At 41.1% G+C, this 20,912-nt stretch overlaps 1 protein-coding gene across 2 annotated transcripts; it reads right to left on the bottom strand.

The window, feature by feature from the left end:
* Positions 1-30: 30 nt before the first annotated feature.
* On the bottom strand, positions 31-20,733 carry gigyf2 (GRB10 interacting GYF protein 2). 2 transcript variants are annotated; one of them, XM_044220104.1, is made up of 29 exons: positions 20,583-20,733; positions 15,516-15,567; positions 15,168-15,327; positions 14,889-14,984; positions 14,572-14,680; positions 13,356-13,461; positions 13,154-13,194; positions 13,023-13,055; positions 12,637-12,813; positions 11,866-12,068; positions 11,589-11,736; positions 10,392-10,637; positions 10,109-10,281; positions 8,200-8,356; positions 7,925-8,091; positions 6,486-6,580; positions 6,031-6,159; positions 5,737-5,867; positions 5,535-5,635; positions 5,258-5,398; positions 4,981-5,139; positions 4,643-4,891; positions 4,436-4,558; positions 4,010-4,252; positions 3,048-3,244; positions 2,760-2,911; positions 2,448-2,653; positions 996-1,140; positions 31-895 (listed from the first exon to the last, which is right to left on the bottom strand). In XM_044220104.1, the coding sequence occupies exons 2-29, from the start codon at positions 15,551-15,553 to the stop codon at positions 828-830; spliced, it is 3,993 nt and encodes a 1,330-aa protein (XP_044076039.1). In that variant the 5' UTR covers positions 15,554-15,567; positions 20,583-20,733; the 3' UTR covers positions 31-827. The 2 variants fall into 2 exon arrangements, with proteins under 2 accessions (XP_044076039.1, XP_044076040.1); XM_044220105.1 differs by having other exon boundaries at positions 12,712-12,813; positions 20,583-20,732.
* Positions 20,734-20,912: the final 179 nt, after the last annotated feature.

The following is a 20,912-nucleotide window of genomic DNA, read 5'->3' as shown; positions in this document are numbered from 1 at the left end:
GTTCAGACACAGGTGTGAACAGCCCACACATCAGACTGTTTTTTTTTTATTTCATACCGCAATAAAAAAGTATGACTCCAGCAGATCTTTTTCATATATTATAATACAGATGCAGAATTGAAAGTTTATTCTTTAAACAGCCTAGTATTTTACAAGAAATAGATAACTACTTGGAACTTTTGAACATGTCCTTAAAACAGGACATAAGTGGGCACGAATCCTTGGGCTCTACTTTGCTGTCATTATCCATGAACACCCAGCAGAAAACAGGGAGGGAAGGGGGGGAGATTAAAGTGTGAGGGGAAAACTTTCAATAAATAAAACAAAAACAATGGATATAATCTCTCCAATCTTTCCCATGATACCCCAACCACCCCACACATATATCCACACTTAAAAAAATCCCATACAATAGAGGCCAAATTTGAAATTTGTTGTCACTGTGATTTTCTACAACAGGACGTGAGGACTGAGCAGCTGATGCTGAACAGACATCAATGCCTCTGCAGACGTTCTCCAGAAATTTTAGTTCATTTGGTGATTGCTCTCTTGGCTGGTCGGATGTTTCACTGGCCAGTTTGCTCCAGTCCATTTCTCTCAATGGTTTTCATCAGATTATAGGTCCGTAAGCAACAGGAAAACACACCCTGCCTCAGAGATCACAATTGGGAATTTATGAGGGATTACCAGAGTATGTCTGATAAATGGGAAACTGAAAATAAAAGGTGAAAGTTGTGGAAGCAGTCGGGGGACGCGGCAGGGGTTCAGGTAAAACAGCTGCTGTTCAAATAGGATACAGTCAGTGGGGTTTGCTTGGCTGCAGTCCCTTAAAAGTCCTCCAAAGTCTCAATCTCTCCCATATTCAGTCTCTCAGATGACGCATTCACAGAAAAACCTGAAAAATTAACAAAAGAAACATCCAATTAGCAGATGAGATATAAAAAGCAGCGACGCATCGTTGCAGATTTTTCAGATGCTCAGGTGTTTGCTCTCACCTAGAAGGCTGGGGTCTGCACGGACCATCTTCTGCTTCTTTTTCTTCTTCCCTGAGGTGACGGTCTCAAAGCGCTGCTGCTGCTGGCCACTCGTATGGTTGGACTGGTAGAGTGACGAAGATCCTGTTCCACCCCATACAGAATCCTGGGCAAGACAGAAATGTGGATTTAAAAGACTGATTGGAGAAAAAGCTATTCTGTTAAGTTCTGGTCTATGATGCCAGCAAAGTCAAAATGTTACCACTTGACTTAATGTGGTCCAGTAAATTTTTTATTTCAGTACCAATTAAAATCACCATGACAATCAACCAGTTTGCTTTTTCAAAACTGCACAAAGAATGAGCTAGGGCTACGATTATTCAAAATTATGATGAGTGATTTTCTGGTACAATTAAATGCAAACATGACTTTCATGTAACCTGATGACAAAACATTGGACCAGATTGAGCTAAACTGCAATATTCAATATGTTTCTCAAAACATGTTTTGTGGTGCGTTTTAAGTACTTTACACCAGATATTGTATCTTTGGACAAATTTATAGGAACCATTACTGCAGAGTTATTTTGCCAATAAATGGTGTTTAGCCAAAAAAACAAAAAAAACCCAAAACACTTTTCCAGCAGGATGAAAATGTTTTCAGTGTAGCGATTCTTTAAGTTCAATGAATCAAAGTTCCCACTTGTGACAAGCAAAAAGAAAGTGTTGATGGTTGAAAGTAGTCGCCTCAAGACAGTCAAAATATTGAAGATAAAGACAATGCTACCTTCAGAAGTTACAGTGCACACCAGGTGTGGGCAATTTGGATTCATATTCACATCAATGCAAAAATAATTTATAAAATTGAATGTTGCCATACAACCGTCCTGCCCAGTTATATTCCAACATTGCCTACAAAGGCCTAACACGCCCAGAAAAACTAAAGGGAGACAGACCACAGAGCGGTGCAGAATTTTTTTTATCATCTCATGATATACAATATATCATCATAACACCCAACCCTAACAGACATCTGATTTACATTTTGAGAAAAAAAAGGAGAAAAAAGTAATGTTAGCATACGTAGCTTTAACAAGCCTGACCAGTTTTGAAAAAGGATCAGATTTGGTCTTCATCCCCATTGGGAAACAAGGAATAAGAAGTGCTACAACATCTTTTGGGGCTGATCCAAAGGGGTGACGCAAGAGAGATTTACACCAGAAATGTAAACAGTAGTGGTCATGAAGTATGACGGCATTGGCTATGTCAGATGACTTGAACTGATTGGTCTGAACATGCCAGGCAGAAATGCCCCAGAGAGAAAAACCATGTTTGGGGAGTGAAAGGGACAGATGTTTCTCTTTTTGATCACATTACAAGACTCACATGGCTTTGCGAGGCTAAATGGAACCAAAACATTTAGTACCCATATACGGTGCCTTTAACTCACTGGTACCACTTCAGTCTCGCTCACCTGCTGCTGCTGCTGCTGCTGCTTGAGGGCTTGCTGTTGGTTCTGCGGTGCCTGTTTCTGTTGGTTAGCGTTCTCTTTGGCACGTCGTTCCAGGAACTGCTTGGCAAAGTCCTTGGCTTCGGGAGTGTCCCCCAGATAGGCCCTGACATAGTCGTGCACCTCGTATGGAGAGTCCACTTCTTTCAGGAAGGATGCAAATGTTGGAACTGGCATGGAGACAGATGGAGAATATTTGTGAGTTTGGTTTCCAGAAATGGTCCATCAATAGTTGTGGGTGGATTTCCTTTGCAAAACATATTTTTATAGTCTTACCATCCAGATTGTTGGCTGTGTTGAGGGTGTGAAGGGTTTGCTCACACCATAGCATGAAGGTGTCCTGCTGGCTCTTACTGACCCCTTGAAACAACTTTAGCAGCTTCTCCTCCTCTTCTACCTTCTTATTGACCCGCCCACTCACAGAGTTACTTTACACGTACATACAAATACAGGAGGAAGACGAAAAGAAGTCATTAAGATCTGTGTATTACTCATATCCTTCATATGGTAAGTCATGCTTGTCATCAGAGGTTGTGACTAAGACGTGGCATTCTTAATTAATACCTGAGGTTGGCGTTGCCTTTGTTGTTCTTCTGCGTGCTGGCTTTCTTGGGTTGGGGAGGTTGCTGCACAGCCTCTTTCACAGCCTCATCCCAGAAGCCCATGTTAGAGTTGTGGGTGTCACCCCAGATACTGTCTGAGCCCCAATTAGTGCAGGTGCTGGTATTCACAGACCCCCACACTGAGTTACTCAGAGATGTCTGTGACGAGAGTGAGATACTGTTACTGACACAACACTTGTTTTTAAGTCTGCAAGTCACAATTAATGTCATTACTGATTAATCTTCCTATTACTTGATTAATCAGTTGCTTGGTATAAAATGTCAGAAAATGGTGGAAAAACACCCATCGCAATTTCCTAAAGTGATGTTTACAATTTGCTTGTTTTGTATTTTTGTTTAGTGACATTTCAAACCCCCAAGATATTCAGGTTTCTATCATATAATACACAGAAAAACATAAGATACTCACAACTGAAAAGTTGGAACTAAGGAATGTTTTGCATTTGTGCTTAGAAAATTGCTGAAAGAATTAATCAGTGATGACAATAGTTGCCGATTAATTTTCTGCCAGCTGACTTACTGATTGATCTACTAATAATTTCAGCCTTGCTGCCTTCTCTTGCAAAAGATCACTCGACGTAGAATTAAAGGGTGAAAAACAACATGGCCTTATCGACATTTTACATGATCATTTCAATTTCTAAAAGATTTGTGAAGTGAGACTGTTTAGAGCCAGTCATATCTTCAAGCAGCCATTCCTGAGATTTAGAAACTGCCTAGAGTAATTGAGCATTGAAATGAAAACTGCATTAAACAAAATTTTGGATATTAACATTGAATTTCTAATGTAAAAATGTTGCTTTAAGTGCTGAATCCACTAAAAATCCACACCCAACTTGGTGGCTCTACATAACTTTTATCCTCTTTTAGCGAATAAGACGCAGTATCACATAGGTCACGTACAGTTCTGGTTTGAGTGCGGATCTGTTGGGTGACAATGGGGTGTTGTTGTGGCTGCTGCTGCTGATGCTCCTTCCGCTGTTTCATCTGCTGGGCTTCTTCCCTTTGAATCTCCAGCAAAGATTTGGTAATAACTGGCTGTTTGGGCACACTACCCCAACCAGACAGCTTAGCCTGGGGCTGCTGAGCCAGTTGCAAGGCCTGCTGCTGCTGTAGCTTCAGGAGCTCTTGTTGCTGACGTCGATGCTGTGAGGAGTGAGGAGGGAAGAACAGGACATGAATTAGTGTGCATTCTTGCTAAATGACAAGAATTTGTCAAAAAGCATTACATTTAACTCTAGAGAGGAACTGAAACATTGCTGGTGATATAGACACAGAACACAACCAGGCTGACTTGAAAAAAGAAGGACCTCTACTTGCTGCCCTTACCTCCTCCCGCGCCTGTCGTTCTCTCTCCTCTTCCAGTTTCTGGATCTCGGCTAGTGACAGGGCATTCTGAGTCTGGTTTATAGCGTTGGTCGACTGCTGGCCCCACTTTGAAGAGGATGGAAGCTGAGGAGCAGGACAAGGTGTTTTGTCAACTTTAAATACATTTTGCACTGTCTATTTTTGCTGACTAATCCTCTGTGCCCTTACCTTCATTTGTGCAAGCTGCTGCTGCTGCTGCTGTAGTTGTTGAAGTCTCCTGAGGGCCTCTTGTTGCTGCTGCCTCTGTCTCTGCAGCTCCTGCTGTCTTTGGGCCTCCTGCTCTCTCCTCTTCTGCTCCTCCTCCTGTTGTTGGACCAGAGCAGCTGCTGCAGCAGCTGCTGCCTCTTCCTCCACTCGCCTCTCCTCCTCACGCCTCCTCAATGCTTCAAGTTCCTCCTGCTTTCTGCGCTCCTCTTCCTGGTAAGGTAGAAAACATTGCAATTTAGGGAGACATTTCACAAGTCCAGAAAGGAGGTAAAGCATATGACTTGTTTTCATTAGCTTACCTGTTTGCGAAGGAAATCCTCCCGTTTCTTTCTCTCCTCCTCTTCCCTCCGCCTCTCCTCTAATCTACGGAGAGCTTCCTCCTGTGCCAGTCTCTCCTCTTCCTCTTTTTGCCTACGCTGTGCCTCTTCTTGCTCTCGCTGCCGTCTTAATGCCTCCTCCTAAAATTTTACAACACTGAGTCAGTCTCAATGCCAATCGAGAAAAATTACTCACAATGAAAGAGTAGCGCTCAAAAGGCTTTAAGTGCTTCAGATGGATATTGTTCAAATGCGTGACCTGTTTTTGCCGTGACAGCTCTTCTTCTTCCAAGCGTTTACGTTCCTCCTCCTGTCGAGCTCTCAGGGCCTCCTCCAGCCGCTTCCTCTCCTCTTCCTCCCTTTTGGCTCTCATTTCTGCCTCACGCCTCTCCAGCTCCAACTATTGGATGAGAAATTTTATTTAGAGATATCAGACAAACAGACTTTTTCAGAACCATTTTACACTGACAAAAAACAAAACAAAAAAACAAAAAAAAAAAACAAAAAAACAGGGAAGTGGACAGAACTACTTTTACCTTTGCAGACTTTGACTTCTCTAACTGTTGCATCTGCTCAATGGTTGGAGCCTGTGCCATGGAGTCTATAGGTAAATCCCACACACTGCTGCCATCCCACGCTGTTGAGAGTGATAGAATATCATGCTTTACACCTGCTATAACATGAGAACGTGATTCAAAAAGAAACCAACACTGAAGAATCTTTACGGGAGAAACTCACTGCTTGGAGTAGCTTGTTGAAGGTTGGGTGTGCAGGAAGCCTGAGAGGACGGGTTCTGCATTTCCCACACAGAACCAGAGTCTGGTACAGACAGGGACCGGGTAACAGGAGGTAGGAGGCTCTCAGACGCTCTACAAAAACATAAAAAAATTAAAGAATACACATTAATAAATGCCATGATGCTCCCTTGATGTCAATGCAAGGTAAGATTGCTAAACACTGAACAGGTACTGATGTATTTAAAGGTATGGCAATACAGACATAATTGTGCAATAGTGTGTGTGTGTTAGCAACCTTATCTTGAGAGCCTGGTATTGCTGTAGAAGCAGGTTGATCTGCTGTTGGTGTTGCTGCTGCTGTTGAAGAGGAGCTGAGCTAAGAGCTGCAGCTTTCTGCTGGGCCAGGGCCTGAGCATACTGCTGCCTGAAAGGTGAAAGACAAATGGTTAGGAGAAATGAGAGAAAAACTTAACATTTGAATGAATATCAGTGGATGAATTTGTACTCTGCATGTTAGATGTTATTATTTATTATTTCCTATATGCATTAATGTGATTTAATGTTGGATGTATATTTTATTATTAGGTGTGGTGGAGAGTAATTTTCATTGTGAGGTAGATCAACTCTGTAACCCTTTTCTGTTTTAAAGAAGGCAGTTTATAAATGTGTATATTTGGATATTTTTATCACATGACACATGAACAATCATGCTGCAAATAAATAAAAGTGTTAGATCTGAGTCTGGCATACCTGAGGAGGTATTGATATTGGAGCTGCTGTAACTGATAAAGGTTGAGAGCAGTGAGCTCTTGCTGCCTCTTCAACCTCTCTTGATCACCATCCCCCTGCATTACATAAGATGACGCAGTCAGAATAAATCATAGCAGTCAAACAAGCAAAAGGTAAACTTCTGGGCCGAAATCCTGATGGTGGCTTAGCAAAAAAACTGGAAGAGTTTAGACCTCAAAACTGCTGTTCACTCATGGCCTGTGAACAATTTGACAGTTTGAACATCGAGTTGTGCAAAAGCAAATACAGACATTTCCATATTCAACCAAGGCTGCAATTACCACTTAAGGTGCCTCTACTAAATATCAACTTCAAGGGGGTGAATACTTACGCAATTGATTATTTTGTGTTTTTTTATTTGTACTTGACACAGATCAACAAGTAAAGATTTCTTTTCACTTTGAAAACAAGGTCAGTTGGTCACAAAAACATATCCACCACTGTTATAAAAAATAAATTACAATTTAATATAGTACATTAAATAATTAAAATGGAAACATTTTCCTTGTCTTTTAGAATGACAACTTTTATTTTAAAAAATGATAAATAATAAAAACATGTTGCTGGCTGTTAAGACATTCGCTCACTTGGTTCAAATGGATAAAGGGTCCACTTACACTTGTCATTTTGAGTATCTCATATCCAGATAAAAACCGTATGAGATTTAAGAAACTTTCATTCACGCTACATGCAAATCAGGGTTGGCCCTCCTCCAGTCCAGGAGGTGATAATGCACCTGAAGCAGTTTGGTAAATGGGATTATAATTGCTTCAGGTCAGACTTTCTCAAAGTCTGCTAATTTAATATCAAAATAGAAAACTTCACAATTTCAATGATGATTTGCAGGGAAGAGAAAGAAAAAAAACTATTCAAAAAACTCAATTGTTACATGAAAAACCTCGACAAAATTGAAAAAGGGTCTTAAAACACTTAACAACTGATACATGAAGGATTCCCCTAACACATCTTACTGGTAAAAAGAGTGGAACACCACACCACCTACAGGTCATGGCTAGTACTGCCAGACATAAGGAATACAACAGGCCACATTAAAGTGACAGTTCACCCCAAAATCAAAAAAACATATTTTTCCTCTTACTTGTAGTTTTATTTATCCATCTAGATTGTTTTGATGTGAGTTGCCGAGTTTTGGAGATATCGGCCGTAGAGATGTCTGCATTTTTTGAATATAATGGGACTATATGGCACTCGGCCTGTGGTGCTCAAAGCGCTAAAAAAAACAATACATTTGAAAAACTCAACAGCAATGTCTCTTTCCAGAAATCATGACCCGGTTCCTCAAGATAATCCACTATCCATCTAGATGGACAAATAGCACTACAGGTAAGAGAGAAAAATACGTATTTTGGGGTGAACTGTCCCGTTAAGCAAACACATACCTGTAGAGGTGGAGGTGCAGGGCCTGGAGTGAACGGTACCCTCCCCCATATCTTCATGATCTCTCCAAGTGCTTGAAATACTTCGTCACACCCTCTTTTGACTAAGAGAGACATTGTGAAGTAACCAGCCTGGAACCACTCAGCCATTTCATGGTTACTGAATGGACCTGAGAGAACACCAAAAGAGAGCAGATGAGATTCAGGGGTGATACTGGAGCAGTTTTGAAAATAATGTACAGTATTTTGAGTGCATAAAACCTCTTTTCCAATCTCACCCTGTATCTCCCCTTGGGGGTCTTTGTAGAACCACTTGAGAGCAGCCTCATGGGTGAGTGGCAGGCCTGCAGGTTTGGGCTTCTCTGAAGTCTTTGCTGCAAGTCTGTCATCATCCAGCACACCATCCTGTAGGTATGCTACCATCTTTTCTGCCTCCTGGGGAAAGACGGGAGCCAAGACACAGAGAGACAAATTTTAAAAAGATATTACATTATCCATAGTCCTGTTCAAAGCAATACAACCTAACATAACATAGCTGCCTACTCTTAGCTGATTAGTCAACTAATTGGTCGTTGGGTTTTAGTGGACAGAAATTGTGTGACAACTTGTTTTATCGTCTTTTATGGGAATTTTAAATTCACCGCAAAATAAAAACATATGTTTCCTCATACCTGTAGTGCTATTTATCCATCTAGATTGTTTTAGTGTGAGTTGCCGAGTTTTGGAGATATTGACCGTAGAGAAGTCTGCATTATTTGAATATAATGGGATTAGATGGCACTCAAGTTTGCGGTGCTCAAAGCGTCAAAAACGTTTGAAAAACTCAACAGCAGCATCTCTTTCCAGAAATCATGACCCGGTTACTCAGACACAGACCTTGCTGTGATTCATTTTATGTAGGAACTACATTTTCTTTCTTCCGATAGTTCCCAACAAGGTCTGTGGATTATCTTGAGTAACCGGGTCATGATTTCTGGAAAGAGATGCTGCAGCCCCTAAGTTCATCCTCTGTCTGAAACGAGCTGTTTTAACTCCTGTCTCTTTAAGGTCCCCCTCCCTAAAAGCCCACTTTCTTCTGATTGGCCAACTTCCAGGAAGCCTACCAAGGGGCAGCACCCAGTGCTTGTGAGATGAACACCACCCCACACAGCCTCATCCTAAAAATAGCAATATGGGGCACTTAATTTGATGAATTTACCATTTATCAGACCATTAATGAAATAAGAATTAGGTTGGAAAAACAACAGAAGCCGCTGGAGCGGAGTGTTTCTGAGGGCCAGGCCTTATTGATTACTGTACAAAAACACAAAACGTTTATAACTTTATTCATTGATTTTGGTGAAACTGGATCATATTTTCTGGAGAAATATTTTTCTGGTTGTCCCACTGATGCCCTCAAGCTGCTATGCCTCAACTCTTGGTGATTTATGGAGTTTCCTGATGGACAGATAGCTTTAACATAACTGTAGCTGCCGTTAGCTAGTTAGCTCCTATTAGCTTAGCTGACTCAGCCCAGACTGGGAGCTTGGGCCTGAAAACCTCTGCCTCCCAGCGGTCCAAAGCTCCTGAGCTAGCGGTGTAAACACCAGTTTACTGCCAGTTCAGGCAGATAGCAGTAGTTAGCAGTTACTTTAGCAACAAGTAAAGCTATCTGTCCATCAAGAAAAAAAAACTAACTTTCCTTCACAACCGAAAAAGCAAAAGTATGCGAGACATACTGAACAACCTCCTAAAACTTTTAGAGTAGTCCTGAGCAGAGCAGTCAAATAACTTGGACAGACTGAACGGGTGGATGGCCGTGTCCTTGTACTTCATGGGTGTGCTGTGCCCACAACAGATCATGAGCAGATGCGCTCGGCACGAAAGTAGAAAAAAACCCAAAAACAAACAAAAAAACCTTGGATAATTAGTATTCAGAGCAGTCTGAAGCCTGAGCTTTTTGCTCACAAGGATTACTTTTACCTAATTATTTGAAACTTTAATATGAATATCTGACATTGTAACACACATTATATATAGAAAATAAGGTAAAGCATAATAGGTCCCCTTTCATAATTTACAAAGGGTTCATTTGAAGTATCATAATATTATCTATAATCTATATCTTGCAACTGTTAGTGGAATTGTAGTTGACGATAGCTCTACCATCTCATGACAGTTTTTCATGTTAAACGGCTACTAACTTACCTGCTCAAAGTGTTTCAGACCCTCATCTTCATCTGTGTCGTGTGGCACAGTGGTGGGCCTGCCAATCGGTGCCAATATACTTGAAGGAAAGGGCAAAGGATTATTCATCACCACAGGAACCTCAATGGGCTTTTGCTGCGGTAGCTGGACAGTGGGCGATGTAGCAGATACTTCTGCATAGAACAGTATGAGGAAAAAGCAGATATTAGGAGGTTTTCCAGGTAGGTGGAACCAACTGGCAAAAAAATACTATTTTCAGTGTAATTGAAGATCCAAATCCCACCTGCAAGGGTGGTAGAAATGTGGGTCATGGGTAGGGACTCCAGCATGCTGTTTGACATGGGTATATGCAGGGGGACTTTGCAGGGCTCTGGCGGGAGCTCCAGGGGCAGCTGCCGTTCAGCTGGCCTCTCAGACTCTTCTGTTCTGCTGGGCTGGCTCGGGGGCTGGGCAGGAGCCTGGGGCTCTGACAATGGGGGAGCAACAGGTGAAGCAACAGGTGGAGCCTCCTCTGCCACTCTTGCCAACTCTTAATAAAAAAAAATAAAATAAAAAAAAGACATGAGATCATAACCAATATACCTATGATCCTTGAACATGAGAACTTCTTCTACATCACAGCCATTTTCCTTTTCTTTGGTCATTCTCACATCACATGGCTTTGACTGCTATGAAATTGCCGTCAGTAAATTCCTATTTTAACATGATGGCTGCTGGACAAAGCAGCCACCATCTGCCAAGTAATCTATTGTGTGACCATAAAACTTTTCCCTGTTTTGGTCTGAAAAGTATATTTTAATCCTGTGTGACTTCTTAAATCTGGTGCCAGCATCCCGTTTCACAATTGCAGATAAATTTGCTAGTCCATTTAGTCCTCTTTCATGCTCGTACATGCATCCCAAGTATGGTGTCTGTAAGCTTAGGTGCTTCCATGCAAGACACTACAGTTTTAACGGTACTTTTCTGTAGCTGAATTTAAAATTCTGACCACAATGTACAAAGAGGCTGAGGAAAATTCAAACAATGTAAAAATAATTTTAAGGCAAAAGATAACTTAACTATGAACATAGAATTCCAATTCTTGCACAAAGTTCATTTATTTTAAATGCATTAAAAAAAATAAATAAATCAGCACTGAAACTATCAAAAGCCCTTTTTAAAACAGAGAACCTTTTTTAACCTGAACCAAACAATGATGGCATAATGTGTGTGATTTTAGATAGCATGCCGGCGTTCCGGAAGCAAAAGAGGCGAAACGTTTAACACAAAAGATACAGCGTACCATCCTGCCGGCTCCCTCGTTTTACACGTTTTTTGGCTCTGTTACTAACCTCTGCTCTGTTACTAACCTCTGCTGCCGGCTTAACAACAACGCATCCCCATTCCATGTTCGTACATTTTATACAGAACGGCAGGGTCGCATAATGGCGCAACATTCCCGCTTTGAACAGGCTGTATATAAAAGGCTAAAGTGACTGACCTTTACGTTCGGCCTCTCTTTTGGCCTCTGTTTCCGTTTCTTTGGTCTCCTTCAGATGACTGTCCTCCTCCTCCAGGCCCTCTTCACACTCTTCCAAGGGTTTGAAGTCGAGCTCAGCCTCCTCCAGGATCGGCTCCTTGGAGGCTTTCTGAATGCACAAGAAAAAACACAATTACTATAACATACATTTATATAAACAAATGGCACATCAATACTTCATTTAAAAGTCTTTGTAATTCATTGAGTTATTCAAAACTCTTCTCAGGTCTCATCTTACCTTGAGTGACAGAAAGGCCCCTGAGGAGTCAAAAGTGCCCGCCTCTTCGTCTGCGTCCTCCAGACACCACTCTGGCAGGCTATCCCTCTCGTCCTCCAGGCTACCGCTGCCTGACCGTGGCCTCCTGTAGCCACGCTCGTCTTCTCTAGCATCAAATGGGAAACGGCGCCGCTGATCTGGCCACCCTGCTGACCGAGGCCCGTCTGGGGAAAATGGGAAAATAGTTAGTCTTGTACATCCAATCTTTATCTCATGATCCACCTTAGCATCATCAAGATGGACAGCAAACTTTTGGGCCACCAGTTGTGCTACTGAACAAAGTGCATTCACATACAATAACACAAAATAACAGCATGATTTTTGAGCATGTACATTAAGACGTGCAGTTCAAAAGCACAGGGAAGTGAAGAAAGGAGACACCAGTGCACCACTGAATTGACTGAAAATGTGCCCTTAATTAGTATCTGTCATATGTAATATCATTCTGATAATTCATTCATTGCCAAGCTGACAAACCAGCCACTACAGAAAGAAATAGTGGAGCTGGAGAATACCCTTTAATTCAAGCAGGTTGTTTTGTAAGAATGTGTATTTCCTGTGTGCTACAATGAAATAACAGACCACACAACTGTTTACAGACTGCAATACGCAAAAGGTACCTTATTCAGAAACAAGCCATACGACAAACCTGGCAGGACACCACAAATACATTTATCAAAGATAATTTATCAAAGATAAATGTATTGGTAATGTGGTCAGTGCAGTGCCCACCTGGGCTTGGGGGGCACCACCGGTCACTGTCCCGTCGAGTACCCGCCAGGCGCCAGCCCCCCTCATCATCCTCACCGTTCTGATCATCACGAGAAGTACGCCAGTTCTCACTCTCTGAACGCGTGAAGTCGTGCTTCCTCGGTAGGCCTGTTCCAGCATCCTCATAGTTGCCTCGGACTGCGAAGAATAGTGGGTAGGGGGAGGGTTAAAGGTTAAGCCATCATCATTTTATTGATGGCTGACATTAAAGCAGGATTAGCAAACTTACTTAATGCTGTTAATCAAAAAAAAAAAACAACAACTGGCATTTGTGTCATTTACACCTACTAAAGAAATCTGAACTTTCTATAGGTCAGTTATTGAACTTGTACAAAAGGCACACTTACTGTGATTCATCGGAAAATGTCCTGCAGCAACATCTGCCAGGTTGATAGAGAACAACAAGTAGATAAGGCAGTGCATTTGCCAATGAGTACATCATGTATTGATTATTTGAGCTACAAAATTTAACACCAACCTGGGTCTTTTCGACCTGGCTTTTCAAACCTTCTATCTCCCCTGGTGAGAAAACAAAACCACAGATTTTGTAAAGTCATCAAACAAAAACAAAAAGATGTTTAATTGCTGTCTAGCAAAAACTCATACTGAATATCTGTACACGGTCAAAACAAGGGCAGATTTCTAACAAATCTTGACCACACAAGTGGGTGTTTTGATACCTTTCTTCCCAGCTTTGGGAGCGATGCATCTCTCTCCCTCCACGACCAAAACCTTCCACATCATCAAAACTTCTTTGGTAAAACCCTCCATCTCCCCTTCCTCGGCCTGAAAACAACCACAGGTTGACGTGACCCAATGTGAGGTCTAGTTACTATTGACTGTGTGCAACTGCTAAGCAGTAGGTAGGATATTTAAAATTGTGATCAAAGGACCAAATGTGGTTCAAACATCAGGAGAGGGTTGCACAAAACGTTTGACATTTTCCACAACAATGATCAGAAAGTCTATACCCACTTTCTACAGCTATTGGTCACGGGTGCTCAGGTGAATAAATTGGCTGAATTCTAAATGGTTTACATATTCTTTACCCCCCCCCCCAACACACACAGCTGAACTACCATCCTCCATTGCACAAACCTGCTGAATCATGATGCTGTACTTTCCCTTTCCTTTTTCATCCAGAAGATATAACAATAAACCAGCTCTTGTGGTTTTCAATTAATCTTTCCTCTCCGTGATTCATAGACAATATCCTCTAAGATTGTAGTTTGCCTATAGTATGCTGTTGCGTTTTCCTCATACTCTCTTAGTGTCTGCCAGACGACAAACAACAATATTGTGCACTATTGTCAACATCTGATTTTTGTACCTAATAATAATAATGATGTAACCCTCTATATGACATGACTTCTCAAACAACCTTCAATTTAGGTGGTTCAGAAAAAAGTTCACACACAGTTCATTTGAAGCACACAGAAGCCAGCGTTGCTATATACTGAACTTGTTTAAACACTTAAGGCTGACCAACAGTCAACAGTAAGTTAAGCACATACAGGATGTATATAGGTATCTGAGTGTGTGCGTGCTACTAGCATTCCGATTTCAAACATAGTTTTTCACATTTGAGACACATCAATTATGAGTTCAAGCAGCTGGGGAAGAGTATGCTGAGTAAGCACAGCACCTTCAGAGTACTAATATCACACCCCTTGTCTCAAGCTGTGGCCCAATTGGTGGGATTCTTCAAAAGGTATATCAACTATCTGCAGTTGTTAAGACTTCTGAAACTGCATAGACAGAATAGCTAAATAGCTAAAATAAAGGCTCATTAAAAAATTAAATACACCATAGTGCTTCCACAGAATAACCTCCTACTTGTCCTTGATATGAGAAAAGGAAACATGACACATTCAAGTACGATCTTTAAATTCTTACCTCTACCCCTTGAGGTACTTCGGCCTCTTGGTGCCGGTAATATCGGACCACCTCCTCGTCCTGTCAGCCGAAGTACAGCTGCACTGTTTACAGACATGGAAAAATTTCTCTGCAAATACAAACAGGGGGAGGGGAGCAAGGGGACGAACAGCAAGCTCTCAGCTCTCTCTGTATAATCCAAGAAATTACAATAAGTAGCCAACTGGCCCGAGGCCAATATGGCATTTAATTTAGTCTGGTTGGCGAGTCAGAAACTGTTTCTGATCTTAACATTTCTAACCAAGAAGGAGACCTGATATTATAACAAGCACTCCTACCTGTTCCTCTTCTGTAAAAGACACGAGTGCCAGAGGCGGCAATGGCTCCTCTTGCAATATGGGCAGGAACTCCTTATCGTGTAGGTCTATAGGGATCTGGACGAGAGAAATATACAATCACACTTCACTGTTGAGATGCATACAGGTTTGAAAGAATGTGTTATAACACACCAAATAAGATGTAAATCTAATATTGGCAGGAACATAATTTGCTAGCAAATCACACTGACTGCAAGCCTGCATCAACAGCTACGATGCGGATGTTACAGGCCTACCAACCTTGTTATCCTTTACATAAAGTGCTAACATTTCTTCTCTCCCGTAGCGATAGTCTGCAAGTTTATACTTTGGCAATGCAGGTGAGAGGGGTGGAGAGGCAACCGCACAGCTGCTTCCACCACCACCACTACTGCCACCACCTCCAGACAGGGCACGGAGCCTGCAGAGAGAGAGAAAGGGTAGTAAAAGCAGAAAGAACAGAGGATTGGGGGACAACACTAAAGCTGAGGTGGCAATTGGCATGTCTGAACATGTATGGAGCTACACTGGGCTCCAACAGAAAACCAGTTTCACAACCTACAAATCATTTCCTTCAGATTAATCATGAATTCATGCCAGTTCATTTACCATTCTGGTCCAAAGTTAAGTGTCTGGGTTTCGGCCATTCTTCCTTGAAGTTCTACAAATACGAAAAGGGAGGAAAAGGATTAGTGCCACTCAGTATATAACATTATGGTATAACAGTACTATTGCTGAAAAATAAATTAAATGCAAGAAGACAAATGTACACATCTAGTTTTGTTCCCACCTTGCACAGAAAAGTCCTACTTATTTACTTATGTAGCCTGTTTTGCTTAAACATTTACTAATATTTTAGTGGTCTGTGATTTCAGTTTTGTTCATATACTAGCGATGCAACACTTAGCTGTATTAATTTTACCTCTTCAAAAATACTTTTGTGTATGTTCTGACTAGGAAAATTAGCTTAGGCTCAAGGTTGTGCGATATGACGGTATATATCGTGCAACGGTAGAAATGTGTCCACCGGTAGAGATTTGGCAACACCGTTTGCACTGCATGAATAGCTCATGCAGTGTCCCATCCCTTAGTGTCTCTGCTATATATTTGGGGCAGGCTACGTAGCTATGTGTGATCTCACAAATCCAGCTGCCTTTCAAGCAGGGTACGAAATTAACACTTGCCAAATGTGGGTAGATTTTCCGTTTGGCGAGTAAATTTCAGAAGGCTATCCTCCACACTGGCGGGTAAATGTTTGTACCAAAAATGTAATTTAATAACAAACTATGCTGAGTGTCTCTACCATGTTTTGGTGTCATATACAGGTGTCCTGTGTTTGACCCATTACTTTAATATTTGAGCCTTAAGTACATTTAATAGCAAATACTTCAGTAGAGTTTTGAGATCAAGATTTCTTTAGTTGTATTCAGGCTTGATTGATTAACCATTTATCAATAGGCTATATTAAAATAATTTTGCTTTGGCCTCTTTAAGTTTATATTCAACATAATACCTTATTGTCTCAATGAAATGTACTGAAACGAATGTGACACAAAAAGGCAATTTATTGTTTTGGCTGGTAAAAAATATGCATGGCTGGTGGATTTTTTTTCATTGACCAGTCCACTTGGCTGGTGAATCAAAAAGTTAATTTCGGACACTGCTCGCAAGGTAATTTGATTTGGGCAGCAGGACTGCTTACCGCGTTCTCGCGTGACGTGAGAGCAACAGTTGTTGGTGGTAATGCACCTCTAAGGTAGGCTTGGCGCAGTAGTCAGTGTTACATGGTGTTAGGGTATACACAGATTAAATTACTTGCTTCTTTTTTATAGTAATAAAACCCATTTAGTTCCACGTTCATCAAATAAAAAAACTCTAATTTGTAAAACACTTAGTGTGTTATCAATAGTCTGACTACGGAACTACAATTATAAATTAAGAGCGTCTGCTTCATGCAACAGCAGCAGTTTAGCATGTCAAGAGAGTCAATAAAAACAAATGGAATGGTCAAAGTTGTCATATTGACATTTAAGGTGTGTTGACTGATTCACGGCGTCAACTCATGCATTGAGTAACATGGAAAAAAACATTCTACCTTTAAAGTTGCCGGTAGCTGCCGGAAGCCTTTGAGCTGCAGTCTGTAGCTAGCTAACGTTAACTAGTACCGATGAAAAGGCAGCAAATCATCATTCACTCTGACGGTTTCTTTATTTGTGATGCATTTGCAAAGAAACATTACAAAGCCAGGCTGCTAAACTTGGCCAGGTTGTGCTGCATCCACAATGCCTGCAGAAAATGAAAGCTTGCTTAGCTATGTTTTCAAGGCCTAGCCTATTAGATGAGCCTGACCTCCACATGCACTGCAACTGTTCCTCAGAAAGGATGTTTTGAATGCGGTTTCATTTGTTCGGCACGAGAATGTAAATTAAATCATTCAAAACACAAATTACTTGTGTTCATTCACCTATAAGTTACTGCTTAATGCCATGCTACATCCATGGTATCGCCTAATACTACTTAGCTAGATGTTTGGCTGACTGCTGTGTAATATTCTCAACATGATGAAACTATTCATAAAGTCAGTAACATTTGATTGTGTGATCAATTATAGTTGACTAATGTATGTAAACTTGCCACCGCAGGAACAGTGGCTAAATAACCTTCTAAATGAGCCACAACTTAACCATGCGTGTTCATCGTAGGTGCGGTTCGGTACTTAAACAAATAGTACTATATCTCAGTAAATTTTTTCTGATGAATGTGGAAGCATGTGGAAGCAACACCTCTAATCTACACACACACCTTCAAGCACACCACAACAGGCTGCCAAAATGGGCCCCGCAGCACTACAGATATTGAGTGTCATCGATGCATATCTTTTCTTGTAAAATGTCCAGTGTAATCGTTAACACTGGTGTTGTCATGAGTGTATTAACCGCACTGACTGATGTCAGTCTGGTATTTATTTGCACCTGATAAATCTTAAAACCTCTAATACTTGAATTTATTGTTTTCATGTGGAACCTTAAAGCTTCCATTTTGAAGGAATGTTAGTTTTACTGTTTTGAGTCTTTTGTTTTTAGCTCAAGTGTTGTCTCATGTGAGGCAGCTGTTTTTGTTTTTATGGAAGTTCCAAATAAAAGAAGAAAATAATCGAATGTGATAAACATGTAGAAAAGCGGTCCGCAGTTTCTCATCCACCGCCGCTGTGTTTTACACAAGCACAGCATGCTAGCTCGGCTAATAGCGAATTGTTACAAACAACTAAAAAGAAAGCTGTCTGTATGTAGTCTAACTGTTTAGCTTAGTTTGCCATGATTCTTAAAATTTGGCAAATTATTGTAAACTTACTGCTGGCTGAGACAAACCAGCCCCTCCTCCTCTCTACCAGCGTTAACTTACCTGCAGCAGCAGAGCGAGGAGGACAGAGGGCAGGAGGAAGGAATGATACTGTCTGAGTTCTTTATTCTTTCTAAACTTCACAGTATTTTGAAGTCAGGAATATGATTTATTTTATTGACATTTTAGATTTGTTTCCAGTGGGATATTAGTGAGTTTATATAGTGACTTTGCCGTTGTAAATATTACTGTTGCTGTATTCGTAATAACATTTAGTTATATTTGAAATATTACATTCTAATCCTGTTCTGAATTTAAAGACAACTAGGCTGACATAGAAACTGTATAGCTAATATGCACATTTCAATATTTCTTTATTTATCGCAAGTCATATCATCATCATCGCAATATTGAACAATGTTATCACACATCGGAGATTTTCCTCATATTGTGCAGGTCTACTATACATACAGGTGTTGCGTATGTTGATTCATTATCACTTACTATATACTGAAATCAGGATAACCAAAATCCCATAATTTTTCCATCCCAAACACATCTGAAATCAATTTATATCTACACAAATATTATCTCACCTACGTCGTTTTACCATATCAGTTTGAGTAAATGTTTTATTTGACTGAGGCAATTAATTTACCATGGCATTATTCTGCTGGGCAGAATTTGGAAAAATACTTTTTGTGACCCTGTTTCCTTTAATGTATTCCAACTCCTCAGGATATACAGCCCTCCCTCTAGCAGTGTACAATTTCTATCTGCTAAAGCTATTTTAGGAAGTCTCCTAGCCTGCAAGGAGGGTATGTCAGACACCTGTAATTGACAACAGAAGTTGCCTTTACTTCAGCAAATAAATAATCATGTTTTGCTAACAAGGGTAGTTGTTTGTTTACGTGAGTGTCTCCACTGCCAAGACTTTCCTTTTCACTTAGGCTTTAAACAAGGATTAATTACTAAGCGAGCCTTCCTCAAATATCGGGCACAAAAGGCGACAGTGGACTCTCAATACCACTGACCATATGGAAGCCAGGATAAGCCACGTGTAAGTTGGTAGTTAACTTAAAGTAATAAATACAGCAACTCAATTTAAGTTAGCGATATTTGTGTCAATTCTCCCGCACGTTTTGCATTTTGCCATTGAAAACCGAAAGACTGGCTGAGTTTACATAACGTTATGACTTGTCAGAAATTATTTAAGAGTCAAAACTCGCCAACTACCCAATCTGTTCACAACACAACTTTTATCAGTTTGATTATGTCAGACTTGAAAATTTGATTGGGGGGGGTTCCAGTCAGCGGAAAAAATTACTGACTATTATGTTATTGCAAAGTTTTCCTTGTGTAAAGCACTGAGTCTACCGTGTAACGTTAAAGCTAAGTTAACCAATCTAAGCAGGGAATACACAGCTATACTACCCAACGTTAGTCAGACCGATCCATCATGTTGTTATCATGGTCATACTGAAGCTAACGTTAGTTACGTTACTGAACAATGTTAAAAGTTGGCTTGCAATGTTCACTACGAGCCGTGATGGTCCCTCCGCAAGGTTAAGTTGAAATCATCCTCGGTTAGCTAACGTTAACATAACAAGCTAACCAGTTAAATAAACAACTAATATGGATAATTGAGCTAATCGCAGGACACTAGTAACTGGTATTAGCCAACGCATTTCCTAACGGCTAAAAGTTGACAGTAGAGATAAAAGTTAGTTAGTTATGTTGAAAGGTGGCAGCAGAGTTGTAGATAGTCAAAGTGCCACTTGCTACATGCTGGTGCCACACCAGGGTATTTTCGCTAGCCAGCAAGACGATAGCTAACGGTGGTTATGCTAGCGGGTTAGCTAGCTGCAATTGGCCATCTAACGCTAGCTAGCAGCGTTTTATCCCAACGTAGCTAATGTATGCCTGTCATACATGAAGATACAGCTAGATACATATGTATTGACACTCAGTTAGTTTACCATATGAGACGACGTCTTGTCACAGTTCTATATAACAATTGAAACACTGCTCTGGCATGAGTTAATCTATATCCTCCACACTTGTAGTTAGCACGCTAACAGGTTGGCTAACTAGCCACACGCGGCCTTCGAGCAGCACTGGATCCACAACAAAATTTCCTTGTCACTCCGTTCCGCACTCCACACGGCCCGGGCGCGCACACAGAGACACCGGAGCCCGGTGCTGCAAGGCCAAGTAAACATGGTGGTTTAACAACAGTCCCAAGGACCCCAGCTCGCCAGTATATGGCTCTCTGACATGGCACTTTACTTAAACGTACGATCTCTTTGCTAGTGTATTAAACTTCGGCTGTCTTACCTCTGCTTGTTCTGACAGCACAAGGTTTGTATGCGAGTTGTGTGGCTCTCTCCGGTCGGTCGGGCTCGCTCGCTCGCTCGCTCTCTCTCTCTCTCTCTCTCTCTCTCCGTTTTCCACAAGATGGCTGAGTATGGGTCACGTGACACCGGATGAAACCTGTGTGCTGTAGAAAGACTTGCTGACTAGTCACAAACGTATTCACAAACTACGAGGTGAATATTACCACTGTATTTATCACTGTCACTATGTTATATGCGCCTTCAGGCATACCAACCATGTCACATTAAATTACTTTTAAATAAAGCGGCTATTACTTTGTTTTTGCACATC

This window comes from Siniperca chuatsi, linkage group LG13 (assembly GCF_020085105.1).
Source record: "Siniperca chuatsi isolate FFG_IHB_CAS linkage group LG13, ASM2008510v1, whole genome shotgun sequence".
NCBI lineage: Eukaryota > Metazoa > Chordata > Actinopteri > Centrarchiformes > Sinipercidae > Siniperca > Siniperca chuatsi.
Note: the sequence above shows the minus strand (reverse complement) of the source record. Positions and strands in the feature narration are given on the sequence as shown.

Coding starts and splice junctions, on each gene's coding strand:
- gigyf2 (XM_044220104.1), bottom strand. CDS start 15,553: ATGGCCGAAACCCAGACACTTAACTTTGGACCAGAATG. Junction 13,462..14,571: donor AAGTACCTCAAGGGGTAGAG/GTAAGAATTTAA, acceptor GGTTGTTTTCAG/GCCGAGGAAGGGGAGATGGA. Junction 1,141..2,447: donor AGCAGCAGCAGCAGCAGCAG/GTGAGCGAGACT, acceptor TGTCTTGCCCAG/GATTCTGTATGGGGTGGAAC.